Genomic DNA, 15,029 nt, shown 5'->3' on the forward strand with positions numbered 1-15,029 from the left:
AGCCAGCTAATGTAGAATAAATATTGTAGAATGAAAAGTTAAAATTACGTCTGATAAAAATAGCAGGTTTATCGATTTTCTTCTTAAATCACAGAACAGAGATTTATAGCTTTATTTATGTTCAAGATATGTCACAAGTTGTAATGGACTGGCAATGCTAGCCAAGCTAATGCTGCTGCAGGAGACTTCAATTTTTCTTGGTATTTCCTTCTGAAGTTTTAAGAGCCAGCTCAAGTTTTGCCTTGCCTGGCCTACACAAGGTATTCAGAGGAAGGTATAAACTTTCTTCCTTGTGCCAGCTACCTGGATCATAGAGAGCAACACATGGACACAAGCAACTTATAACAACCCCACCATCTCATAAGTCATTAGAATTGTGGTGAATGGGGTAGCTTTCACCCTATATCTCTGTACTGGCATTTCTGTCCCAGTGCCCCAGAAGAATTATAGCTCCATTGCAAGCTGTAGTTTAGGTATGCCTTGGGACAAGAAGAAACTGAGAAGCCAGACTGTGTCTCTCAGCAGCTATCAGCTCCACAAAGCACAAAAACTGAAAGCCACAACCAAGCCTCCATTGTTCAGTCTCAATGCTGTGTTAGAGTAGAATTTGGTTGAAATTTCTTTTTTTTTAATGAAAATTAAGAGCCATGAAATTCCAATTAAACTTCTAATTGTTTATCTTAAATTGTTTAGGAATAGGATTAAACTAACCAGAAACAGCCATTCAAAATCACAGTAAGTGTGGCTGTAGAAGGATTTACAACAGATTCAGTGGCAGGCAGAGCCCCAGCCGCAGTGGGAGGTTGCTCAATAGAATGCTTAATAGAAGAACAAGAGCCTTCATCGATCCCCCATCATTCCCTTTCCCTCAACACCGAAGGGTATAATGTAAAATTATACACTGTATAATCCGAAGGGGATTGAACAGATGCCAGTTTGTAGGTAGTTGACATCCGTAGGGTAAAGGATGTATTGTTTCTTTGCAGTTGAAGGAGAAACTGATTGATAGAATGTGAAATTAGGATGAGTAACAGGCAAAAACAAATTGTGAAAAAAATGTGAACATTTTACTGCATAGAACATATTCCATCCCTTATATGAAGGTATGGTGTTGGCACACTCGAAGTAGCAGTAAGAATGAAGCAAACCTTGAACCTAAAAAGAACTTGATTAGCCCTGACAAAGAAATGGAAATGGATTTTATTTCCACAAAAGTGGTTGGGTCCATTACATCCTGCCCATAATTTTAGTCCAGATGCCTACTAGGCATGATTTCAATTATCTGTATGTCATTATGAAAACCAGGTTTTTGAAACTTGGCCATAGACCCCCAATTTAGATGTCATTGTTTAAGAAATTTAGAATTCTCAAACTTATCTACATTAAAGATAAAAAAGTAGCTACTGTTAACAGTTAAACACTGCCCTGCTTTTCAGTGACACAACTGAAAAACAATTCAGGATAATTTCCTTGAATTTTTTTATGCATACACAGTTTTTCAAATGAAACCAAGCGTGAAAAATTTCAGACCCAAAGGATTGCTTTTTACATAACACTACGGTGCCTAGAGCTAGTGACTACACAGACTTTTACTGAAATTATTTTGCAACATCAGCCACAGCACTTACTATGAAGTGAGCAAGAACAGAACTAAACACAAAGTAAATGCAAAACATACAGTACGTATGTGCACGTTCCCTTTAATTACATATATCTTTACATGTTCCTAACAGCTACATATGTTAGATCAAGAAAACATGCATTTGGTAGTGATAATGTGGCATGAATGACATCTGGAATGGAGTAGCGCAAACAAAAGTAAAAGCAGGCCAAAAGGTATCTAGAGAACAAGGGAATACTCCCTGTGGTTCACACCAGCGAGCAGAAACTCGCCTGAGCTCACATAATTCAGCTGGGCCTGCTGGGGTATGAAAGTATGCGGTGACCTGAGGAATCTGCCTACTACAATGTACAAATCTGTTTGAGATTATGAACTCTCTGCATGCTTACACCATTGCGACTAGACTGACATTTTAAACAAGGAAAATATGATAGATATAATCTATCTGGGCATCTGATATTCAATATTAAACTGGAGAAAATAGGGATTACTGAAAGAATTTGACAGGTAAGGAACTTCCTACCAGAGAGAGAACAAAGTCCTGTGGAGAATGAAAGAACTGTTTTCAGTAGAGTTCATCAAGGATGAGCTTGGCAGAATTTTATCTAATATCTTCATTTAATGAATTGGCATAAAAAGTAAAGACGTGGTGATAACATTACATTTCTTGGTATTGTCAATACCAAAAAAAGCACTGGGATTCCATGCAGAAAGGACAGGAGCAATAGAAATGAGACTCAGTTGATGGCAATGACAAAGAAAGTGAAATGCTTAAAATGAGGCTGTAAAAGAGTAAAATGCACTCCAAACGTATATGAGGATAAGCATTTTTAATAGAGGACATAAAATATCAATTCCATTTGACAAAGTCTTGCTATATTCTTATTGGAAATAAGAGATACAATTTGAGTAATCTGTAGAAAAAGTAATGCAAGCTGGAACAGATGCAGGCAAGGGCTGAGTACAGCTAGCAGGGGTACAAAGAACCTTGCATATGAAAGGAGAAAATATGCACGTCTATGTGAAAGAGGGAAGATAATCCCTCTGAGCATTTGCCAAGACATCTAGACTTAAGGCAGCGCTGGGTGGGATGCTTTGTAATTGCATTTGTGTGGTTCCAAATTAATACGCTTAAGTGAGAGGAAATAGGTTTCAATAGGCACGTAGATCTGTTATCTATAGATAGGTTTGGCTGTTACATTTTCTTTTTTGTGCATGAAATAACCCATAAGGCATTAAAAGCACAAGAAAATCCAGCCAAAGCAGAGCCACAAGACCTCCACCCACACCCCTCCAAAATGGGAGACAATTTTGAAAAACATGCTGAAGAACTGCTTAGAAAGAAGAAAATTAACAAGACAGAGCCACAGAAAGCCACAAAAGACACAAGTTTAAAGAAGAGTCTGGTCAACTGCAGCAAACACTATTGACAAGTCAAGAAGAATGAGGATAGACTACTGTTTCTGAGATCTTGTCATCAGGGAGTTTGGTGAGAGCTGTTGCAGTTGCAAGCAAGGAACAGAAGCCAAAGTGTAGGAGTTTCTAGGAGGGAATCACAGAAGAGGGTCTCCAGACAGTAATTATAAACAGCGCCTTCAATGAGTTTAGGAATGAAGAAGAGATAGGCGATGAGATATGATATGAAGAACCAAGTAGGGTCAAAGGTGCAATTTTTAAGAGGCAAATGCTTGCTTATATTGCAGTGGAAAAGAGCCAGAGGACAGTGAGAGGTTAAGAAAGAGAATAAGGGAGGGGAGAAATAAGAGGAAGAACAGAACATGGGGTCACTGGGGCAAGTGGAAGGGGTACAGATGGAAAGTAGACAAGAAACTCCTGCTGCTCTGACAGTGGAAGAGAAAGAGAAGGGATTAGGGGAGGGGAGAGAGAAGAGAGTGACAGAAGGAAGAATATACTGTATCTATTTTTCCTTAGGAGAAAAAGCCAGATCCTATGTGAAGAAAAGCAGCAGAGGGAAAAAGAGAGAAGAGTTTGAGCAATGAGTTAGAGAGGAAACTGGGATTTAATTTGGGGATTCAATTAAGTTGGAGAATACAGCTGTTTTCTAAAAAGATGGCAGAACTGAAAGAAAAAAAGCCTTTGTAATGAAAGACTGTCTTGGTCTCAGGATATTCACCAGAGACACTCCACAGTATAAGAGCAGAAGCAAATATCTGGGAGTTCACAAAGCAGACTCGGCAGTGGAAGTGTTTAATTCTAAGTATGTGTTTAAATCTTTGCTGAATCAAGGCCAGACTTTTTAGTAGTTTACCTATGTCTTTAGCATGCAATCAAGAAAAGGGCCCATGCAACCAGAGGTGGAAAGAAGGACCTGCAATAAGTGAACGTATCTATACAGCTGCTTTAGGAACACAGGTAAATGCTGTTTTGCTCACTCAGGTTCTGTGAAATCAGAATTCCCCCCTTTAATAAAAAGTGATAAAAAGAAGTTCTCTACTTGTTTCACCTGGCAGAGTTTACCCAGTCTCTTGCCTGTTCTGCAGATTTCACTGCAGGTGAGTATCATTTGGTCTTCTCCTAAATTGTTTTCTATGCATATAAAAACAATCAAAAAAATAAACCCCAACAACTTTACTGTGTAATATTTTGGACAAAAATGCTGAACAGCCTCTGGGGATGGGGAGGGCGAAGGAAGAGGAAGAGAGTTTTCATTTTCTTCCAGTAAGCCAAAACCGAATTGCAATGTTCCACAAATGGTATAGACAGTATAAGGTCCCCACAATCAAGGTCACTAGGAATGGTGATAATCACCACACCAGCCCAATGGCTGTGAAGTGCAGGATATAAAACCACAAACAGGGTAAATGAGCAAACTTCTCATAACCAAAGTGTGTTAAAAGGAAAATGAATCCAAGCAGAAACTGAACTCCATGTTGTAATCAGCCCTTTGTCAGCTTGTTTCAGCAAGAGTTCCAGAGCCAGATCCACAGCTGCTACCACAGCTGGAAGCACAGAGCCTCCTGAGAAGCCAGTTGCAGATTCAGATGCTGCTGTTTCCTGTTTATTGTTATAGTGTAAGTTCGCATATAATTTACCATGTTCACTGCAGATGTATTTATTTTTATTGGATGTTCGTGCTAAAATGTATATGCCTATCATTTGGTGAATTCATAATATTAAGGTTGATATATTCTGTCTCTTTGCAAAGGAAGCCATTTGTTAAAAACAGGCAATCTTTACTGTAAGGAGACAGGAAATGCAAAGAAGAGAAGAGGGAAAGGAGATTCTTCCAGAAACAGGATCTCCAAGCCAAGCCCAAAATGTGTAAATAAGGCCAGGATTTTTTTTCTACATTTGATTTTAAAAAAAAAAAAGAAACCACCTCTCCATGTATTTAGTGCCCAGTTGCGAGTAACATATATGCTATTCAAAGTGAATCCTATAGTAATATTTGTTATTATTTTTAGAATGCCCAGAAAACACTGTTAAATTGTGGACTATGTTCTAGAAAATAACAACTTCTCTAAAAACAGAACAAAATTGTTACTATAATGAAGGGCCACTTAACCACTTAACTTTTAATAACTATATTGAATTATCCGTGGAGCAATCAGTAACATACTAGCAAACACATTGTATTGTTACCTCATAATTTCATACTAACATTTCAAGTCGGATTTTACACTACCCTTTAAGAAGAAACAGGGATCATTTTTACTTCCCACAGGTATCCCTCTTTTTTTTGTAAAAAAAAAAAAAGCAGCTCTTCTGGACTAATAATATTTTCTATCTGCAGGCACAAAAAAATGGGTAAGAGTTGGTATAAAGTTATTCCTAAGGAAAATGCCTCCTCTTACACAGTGCAATCATCCAGTATGATAAAATTAGTACAATGGCTCCCACATCCTTTTCTTAACCTGTCCCCAATACGGAGAAATGCACCAAGTCCCCACATCGCAGCAATCTCCAGCTTCTCAAGCTTCTCCAGGGAACTGTGACCAGCTGGCTTAATACTGTATAACCCTGTAGATTTGTTTACCATTCGCATACTGTGTTGCTGCATACTGCATACTGCAAAATGTGTTGCTTCCAAATCCATTAAATGTTCATCTACATTTTGTTGTTCCCACAATCTCAAATACAGGCTCACTTATAGTTACATGAAGGTGTTAAATTGTTTTTACTATCTAAAGAAGTGATAATGGTATAAATCACCCTATTATCAATATAATTGTGACTACGCTAAACTACACAGTGTAGTCTAAAAATGGGGGTTTAAAGCAATGCAAAAAAACGTGTGTACTCCAGCCCAAAGTATTCCAGAATACCAGAAAATATGAGTTCAAAGTTTCTGTCTGTATTCATAAAGCATACGCAGCTTTAAACTGCATTGATTTGTGCAAAACTGAATTGTTGGTACTTCTAATTAGGTATATAAAATACAGTATTATAAGGCCATCCAAATATCTTGAATTAAGGTATTTAAGATGAACTGTAATAAAAGAAAAAAAGAGCATTATTGAACTGAATTATAAAGATCAGATTATCTTGATAATCAGAATTTTCAGACAATCAGGATGTTTCTTTATAAACAAAACAGACTTCATTATTAGTTTCCGGAATTACTTGTTATAAAGTATGTTAAAATAAAACTGATGTGTTCTTCCACATGTATTTTTTTTTCAAAATAAATACAAATATCACTAGCACAAGATAAAGATAACTAAAATCAATTCTTTTTCTTTAAGCTTCCACTATTTTGTGTCTTACCTTGTGTATTAGCATCAAAGTAAAACAATAATTACTTCCTATAATCAAGAAGGAATTATATATGTTGTAACCTGTAACCTTCATTATAATGTAATATAAAAGGTGATAATAATAACATTGCATACAATCGTTTGTTTGGTATCTATTTGTCATAGAAAAAAATATTGCTGTATTTCAAGTATGTCAACCCGTATTTGAATTCTATGCAAAGACAGATATAAGCCAAATATTGATAAATTTCAATATGCTTTTATGTATTGCGAAGTTCACCAACTGCTCATTCTTAAAAGACATAGGACTATAAACAAAGGAATTATATACACCAGTTTAGAATTAATGTGTGATTACATATGCTTTAATTTGTGAAGCAGCAGCTTTGTAAGGAAATGCTTCTAGAGTTATTTTACAGCAAACATTTGCATCTGTTTTTCTAACACTGAACCTCTAAATATTTGCATACACACTCACATTTGCACATGCGAATAGTCCAAATGGCCTCAAAAGGGCTATTCACATGAAAATTTTTCAGGACTGGGACATACGGTTGGACTTGATGACCTTAAAGGTCGTTCCCAACCTAAACGATTCTATGATTCTATGATTCTATAAATACATTTTTTAATTGCTGGTCATGAAGAAGTGTTTTTTAGTAGAGAAGAAAAAAATACAACCTTCCAGGTCTTATATTCCCAGTTAATTTTTATTAGGACTAAGACAGTCCTATACAGAACTGAATGTTTCAGAGGGAGATAGTCTGACTTTATTTCACTGTCACAGGACACAAAGCAGGTAGTGAAGTACCATTTGTGGAAAAGGGGGAAATGCAAGTCCTTACTTCCTTACTGTTCTGTTGTACTAATTGCAATTTATTTCTGTGTCTTTTTAAATTTTGGAATACATTAATTTGGAAGAATCTAGCTTAATCAGAATTTACTTAACATTTTCTTCATATGTACATTAAAAATACATTTAAATTAAAACACAATCCAAGTGACTACTTGCAATTACCATTTGCCACAGTTTTTCATCAATCCTGAAAAAGATGTGATATTTTTAATAGTACCTGAATTACACATTAAAAGATGCAATTCTAAAACCAGCAGTATTTTGTATCATTTCACATGCAAAATATGCATAGTAGTAATTAGCTGACCACACAGTTTATAACTGATTTGGCTCAGTGTCTTCACAGAATGTGTCCCAGATGTTATTGTAAAGTCTCTATGCATGTACAAAAAAATAAAAATAAAAACCCCTTTATGATGTTAATGAATAGTCTAACTTCTAAGACCATACGCAAGATTTCAATTCTTCATAAATATTTGAACTGATTTAGTAAACATTTAGAAAACTGTGTACTGTGCTACAGATTTTAAATGTGACAGCGGACAACATAAATTTTCTGGATGATGATCGAGTCAATGTTAGTGCAGCTGTAGCAACAGTAAGACATGCAAAAGCTTAAAGTTTAGTTTCAACTGTTTGAGTGCATTTTTCATAAGATTCAAGAATTGCCAATGATTTATGCTCACTACATAAATTCTAAATTGCCAGTAAAAATAGGAAATAAAATTTGAACCCCTTAAAATTATTTTTGGAAGTATTTTTTGACTGCACAAATAAGGAGTTAGGGCAAGGCACTAAATTATCCATTTCCTGCAAATAAATAACACTTTAAACAATAATAGTGCCTTAGAAAGGAAACAATCTCTGTATTGAAATTAATATAAATACAACTTATGCATATTAATATTTTTATTACCTAAGTAATTCAAGCAAAATATTTAGCCTACAAAATTTATATTAGAAGCCAAAATGTGTAGTCCTGGGAGCTTGCTTGAGCAAAGGCTGCAGGTTTTGGCCACGGTTCTTTAAAAGTAGCCAGTCTCTGAAAGGGTGATTAAAAACGAAACATTGATTCTCAGTGCACAGAGTACAATCTTTGTCCATATAGTCCACAGCTTCATTTTGTGTTACCTTGCAGCACAAAGCCTATTAGTACATTTCTTACATCTATTGTAATTTACATAAATTACAAGTTGCTAATCCTTAGCCTACGCACAGGTAGGATGGGATTCATCTGTTCTAACTTCTGATATCAAAGATAATCATCTACAGCCTATGCTTTAGATAGGCCATCTATAGGATGACTAACATAGGATAGGAACCAAGCTCCTTTGCAGCCAAAAGGAAAGATCTTCTGGAGAGTGGTTCATCTTATCTTAAGGCAGGTACTTCAAAAAGCACATACAATAAATCCTAGCCTGAAAGCTGCCTATTTCCCTCTAGTAACTACAAGCAGGTTTAGGATGACAAGCTCAGACTTGTGTGGTCAAGCTCAGATTTGCCTCATGTTACAATAATAGTTGTAAACAATATATAATTGTTTTCAGTAAATAGAAGCTACACAACAAAATAAAACCTGAAACTAATCTTCTCCTTGAAATTAAACAACAACCAGTCAAACCATGATCACCAATTCTAAATACTGAATGTCAACTGATTAATTATGTAATATCCCATCCTTTTGTTTCCAAACAATTCAGCAGAAACTCCCAAATTTCAGTTTCTGAAACTGTCAGTTTCTGCCCCTGCTTGACTTGTCTATGTGATACTTACAGATCAGGATATAAAGCATAAAGAACATGGCATAAAGAACAACTTGCCACAAAGCCTTGACTGTCTCAGCATTTAGAGAATTTTGCATGGAACTGGGATACAAAAATGCCGTTTATTTTGTCTATCACTAAAAGCAGCTTGTTTAGTAGCAGCTAAATATGGGATCATAAATCAAGATCATAAATCACAGGTTTTGATAGCTAATTCTTTTCTTTATTGTTTTGTCTCCAGGAAAAAGTCACCCTGATCGCACTGAATATTTCTATGAAATCTCTGTTTAAGTTTTACTTTCTGATTATCTTTTCCACACTTTTTTTCATCGAGGAAGAGAAGCCCTGTGTTTTATATAATTAAATACAATGTAAAACTCCACAAGTCTTCTAAATGTACTGCAATATTTGGGAACTAATGAACTACTTCCACTCAAGTCCTAATGAATTCCCTGTAGTAGTGCAGGCTTTTGTTGGGTGTTAGTCCCAGAGAAAATTATGGTTTAGTCTTCTAGAATTAAGTTGGAAATGACAGTCTGCTTCCACAATCTATCTTCCCCCTCAGAAGCAGCTGAAATGTTGTAAACAGACTTATTTACTTCCTGCATTTAGCATTCAAAACTGATGCTGCTTCTTTATGGGTATTTTTTCATTTTTTAACTAATTAGAAGTTTTAAATGCACCTTCTAGAGCTTTGTTCAACTGCTAAGAGATCTACCATAAAAAAAAGTCCTTCTGAATTCTGCATTTCTATGCTCATGCTCCTGCTATACTTTTCTGGTCTTCAGAATTCTACTCAACAAAAGACAGTACACTGGAGCTTAAAAGAAAGTACTGAGGTAGATGGACACTAAACAATCCTTTTTTTGTATTATTTCTGAGCAATCATTCCACATCAATGCTTCCTACAGATTCCTGTAACTCTGCAACCCATGCAGAGTGCATCTGAATGAGTATGAACATGCAGGAACAAGACTCAGTGTATCACAATACTTGCTAATTATTCTCTTGAAAACATATTTGTCTAGACTCTGATCCAAAGCAACATTTTATTTCTCATTACTTACTATTTTGCCTCCTCAAAATCTTCCTGGGAGGGATTTTTTAGAAGTGTACTCAAAGTCCAAACGGATTGTGTTAAGCAGTTCTTTTTTATCTTCTAACTTATTAGCATGCTCAAAACTTTCTTTTCAATATTTTCATATACTGAAATCCATGTTCAATGGATGTTTTAGATACTCAGAATTATTACCTCAGTTGGGTTTTTTTGTTATGAAATAAGGCTCCATATTCTGCAATTTAGATTCTCAGCAGATTTTTAGCAGATTAGCTACTTTATTATTGAGTTATATTAGATCCCTCTGGACAAATACCAGACAGTCCTCTCCTAAAATTTTTGATTTGTTGAAGTGTAACGTTAGTCCAGCATCTTATCTCCTGATGCCTCAACCTCTAATTTTCACTGAATAAATTAGTTCCCAAGCTAATATCCTGTGATGAAGATAGCTGTAACATAAACATAAATGTAGTTTCTCTTCAATATACTTATCCTCTGTAATTGGATTCTGTACTCGGTTATAATCCCACAAATCAAATGATTCTTGGCTTCCTACTTCCGAATGATTTACTTTTCTTAGATCTGTAAGCCTGAGGAAGAAAGCTATAGCTTTCATTTTCATTCACTACTTCGGATCTGTTCACTTTGTAGCATATCTGATATTAAGCAGTCCACTGTTCAAGCATTGTGTAACATACTGCACCTGGCATGACAGACTCAATAAAATTGCCCTGCATGTACGGTGTGAGGTTTGCCTAGGTTTGCAAACTGAAGTGAAATCACAGATCTTTATACTGGATGCACAAAGTAAGCACTTTTAAAACACAATCTGATTGTATTTTCTCCGAGTTCAATTATCTCATTTCTCTTCATCTCTGTACTGCTGTTTTTTCTCTTTGCTTCATTACCTGGTTCTTGATACCCCTCTCTTTGTATCTCCTTGCTTTGTTTTCCTTCTTTTTATTCTTAATTATCATAAATTTTTTTTGCGCCCTGCTTCTGTTTGACCATTTTCTGCCTCTTACTTCTTCCTCTCTGTATGTGCCTTCCCATCCTGCTGCTTTCTCATTTTCTTCTGCTGTTTGCAGAAAAAAACCTGCCACACACAGTTCATCAGACAGTAGACCATAAATGTATGGGAATGTTGTAGAATTCTATCATGGGAACAGTCATTTCCATCACATCACTGTATCAGTGCCAGAATAACTGCTACTCGCATATTACAAATGCCTTAGACATACAATCTGTGGAAAAAAAAGCAGCAGGTTGCCACTTTCTTAAACATGTGAAAACTAGTGCACAGAAGATAAGTTAACATTTTAAGCTCCAACATCGATCTAGAGTACACCACAGGGGCTTCTTCATCACCTGCAGTTTATATCTTCTGGATCAGTTGCAAAGTCCATTTGTTGACACCCATAGCTATGCAAAAACATATACAATGCATAAGCTTTGAGGATTCCCTTGATGGTTGGTTGCCTCTATTGTGTCACTTGGTTGAATTTTGTTAGTGAAATACAGGAATATGAAACAGAAAATATTGCCTGACGTTTCTAGACATCTGATGAAACCAGAAAACAAAAGTTTACTGTAAAAATGTTCACCAAGTGCCTAAGGTTTGTTGCCATACACATGCTGTCTTTTCTGAATTGACTGCCTATTCCTTTATCCACACCTATCTGGGACATAAAATTCAGACATCCCTGAGCTTAATCCTCCTGGAGAACTCAAATTGCTAGTTATGTGTTCAGCTCCAAATTTAGTTCCAGAAAAATGTGGCAAACCTTGGTGGTAGAGACCTTCAGACCTTTTTTAAGAGAAGTTGCTCAGGAAGGCAAACCCTGACTCTACCTGACAGATTAGCAACTAGGTAGAATATTTAAACTCTGGTACAAGTTCTTGTTTCTTAATACAGTGAAAGTTCTTACTTCTATATTCAGTGATTTTCCATCTGAAACATATAACCAGGCTAGGGAATAAGTACCCAAGCATTTATGAGCTATCCTTGGTTGGATGTGTGCGTATTAAAATCCTTGGGTTGGACAAGATGACCTCCAGAGGTCCCTTTCAACCTAAACCATTCTGTTATTCTGTGATCCTCTGAGGCTGAGGTACAACTAGAAGTCAGATCTCCCTTTCTCAAGACAAATGCTCAAACTACCACACTATATTGTAAAAAGTGAGCAGTAGCATTACCTCATCAGTATTTCTGGAGGAAAGAGAGATCCCAGTATTTATTCCCAGATAGGTTTTCAAGCACTTAGCCTCTGAGGTATCTACCTCTATCCATTTTCAAGGCCAGGTATTTTCTGAACACGATGTAGTTTGTATTACTACTAATCCTCAGTTGATCTCACTATTGAGTTTCTCCTTGAACCTATGTAAGCCTTTTTGCATTCACAAGGACCTTCACAAATAATCTTAAATAAATAGCTCTGTGTAATGCAAAAGAAAATGGAAATGAAAAAGAAAGAGTGCTCAAGGGTGAGTACCATTCAGGATTATTTCAAGTTTAAAAGAAGGTACTCTAGAGAACGATAAATACTGGACAATTCCAGAGTTTCATGCACTAGAGACTCCAAACACTTCAATGCCTGGAGTTTTCAGAATAACTTATATTGAGAATACTTTTTTTCTTAGGAGTAAATTTGTTCTATCACTTTTATACCTTGATTCTACAGTGTATAAAGTGATATACTATCAATACTATAGTAAAATAAAAGTATGCAGGGTATTTTTTAAGGTGCAGGCAACAATGTTATGAGTTCTCAGCAGCACAAAATAAATTTTATTCTGTCATCTGTGACGATAAAAGTAAATTTGTACGATAAAATGGGTATGTTGATACACACAGCTTATTTTTTTTCAATTTCCAGAGAGAACTAGTCACCATTAGCAGTTACAAAACATAAAGCAAAATTACTAAATATATTCAATATCTAAAAAAAAAAAATCACAGTAAGAACTATTATTTCAATTCATCTAAAATGTAAAAATTTGGTAGTATACTTTTTTATTGGTACAAAAAAAGCCCTGTAACAGCAATTCCAATAACTCTGTATTACTTAAGAATCTTTATATTTACCCACGCACTGGAATATTCATATTCCTTGCAGATTTAGCAACTTCTTCAAATTTTTCTATGCTTTCCTCAATGGAACAATTAATATTCATTTTGCTAAAAGATTCAGATGCTGCACCAAATACTGAGACTTCTGTAGCCCCTGCTGCAATCTGAAAAATAAATTTCAATAAAACAGAATCATAACACTGTATTAAAAGATTAGATTAAGCATTTAATTCCATACAACATTCTAGAATTTTAAAGTACATTGTAAGTATATCTTCCATATCTAAAACACAAGTTTCATTCCAATTTTGTTTAAATCTATTACATAAAAACAGATTGAATCAAACTTTGAGTTCATTCACCACAGCATATTTCCTTCCTCTTCTTAGCAATTAGGTAAACATATTTTTAAAGTGATAAATGATAAAGGTATTAAGATGTAGGAAATCATATGAACCAACTATGAAAATAATAATGATTGATACTTATATTCATTTTTCAGAAAAGGAAAAGATCATATAACAACTCTGAAATATCCATCTCTGTACAAAGCCTGTTCCTCATGAATGCCAGGAAGTCCTTCTCATGCTTAGGAAAGCTCTGTGCCTGCATGTGCCTAGAGCAGCAATAACAATAACCAACAGGGATTTCCGTGTTAGAGCCAACTCTAGGATCAAGGGCTCCATTGGTCTTGGTGTCATAGGCGATATGGATCATATGGAAAATGAGAGAGTCTGCTGAGAAAAAGTCTCAGAGCAAATACCAGTCTAGAAAATGTGTATATGTGGTGACTTCACTGAAGCGGCCATTGGCCTGAGCTTGTACTCAGTACCTCGGTACTCAGTAAATCACCTAACATGAGGCAAACTAGAATGCTGAAAGCCAAATGATAGGAGAAGAAAACATTTAAGCTTAGGAGAATAGCTAATTAATTAATTCTCACTCTCCAGTGACACTCTTGTTCTCTGAAAAAGAATGGAGCTTCTCCCTTTTCTCTCTGCTTCTGCAGGATAATGTCTAAGCTTCAGCAACCCTTACAGGAACAAATATCCTTTGAAACAGAGGGAAGAAAAAAAAATAGCAGCAAGAAAGAACTCAGCAATAACCTACAACTATTTTTGCATTGTTTTCCTTTCATTACATCACTAAATACAGTACAGAAATATAGCAGATTTAATTCTGCTAAATTCAAATCTTTAAATTAATTAATTAATTAATTAATTAAACTCATACAAGCTACCATTGCAGACAAAACTGCGGCACTATAAATCTGACTATTGATAGTTAACTCGCCTTTGTACAGGATTCTGTTTTAACAGAGATTTCATACGCAGTATAGACTACACTACAAATGTCCACCAAACAGTATGCTTCCCAAATACGGCTTATCTTATATCAAGACAAAAGCATAGAAGCATGAAAAATTTTCAGAAAAGAAAAAAGTGTAAAGATTTGACTATCAATGTGTATGTTTTAAGAAGACTAAACTGCCCCATTTTTGCAATTCCAAACATTTCGGGTCTATAATTTTGAATATTTATTTTGTATGAACTGAAACAATTTAAACTTTCAAACCCTACCAAAATGAAATGCAGAATTTAAGAAATCTAATACATTCCTATAAAGCATTTTCATTTAATTGACTCTTTCCTCATTCTTCTTCACTACTTTCCAATAAGAAGACACTCTTCAGCAACTTTTCTAGGGCCAAGTCAAAGAAGGAGAAGGAACTGTCTTTCTCTTTATACACAAGCATCATTTATAGGAACTTGCAAAGACTGTTTGATCAATACTTCCATTAAAATATGAATATATAGAGCTTAACATCACTCTGTGAATTCGCCCATTTTTCACAAAAACTGAGAGTTTTTAATTAAAAAAAACCTATAGCTTATTTCTAGCAGGACAGGTTATATGACATTAAATAGCTAGTTTATGGTACTG

At 35.4% G+C, this 15,029-nt stretch overlaps 1 protein-coding gene across 1 annotated transcript in view; it reads right to left on the reverse strand.

Annotated features, from left to right (window-relative positions):
• The window catches only part of HMGCLL1 (3-hydroxy-3-methylglutaryl-CoA lyase like 1), a 79,941-nt gene that overhangs the window by 34,660 nt on the left and 30,252 nt on the right, over nt 1-15,029 (reverse strand). The window contains exon 5 of the mRNA XM_075148034.1: nt 13,101-13,249. Within this exon, the coding sequence (XP_075004135.1) occupies nt 13,101-13,249 (149 nt within the window). The remainder of the gene's footprint in view (nt 1-13,100; nt 13,250-15,029) is intronic.

The sequence above is a fragment of the Calonectris borealis genome, chromosome 3 (genome assembly GCF_964195595.1).
Source record: "Calonectris borealis chromosome 3, bCalBor7.hap1.2, whole genome shotgun sequence".
Classification (NCBI taxonomy): Eukaryota; Metazoa; Chordata; class Aves; order Procellariiformes; family Procellariidae; genus Calonectris; species Calonectris borealis.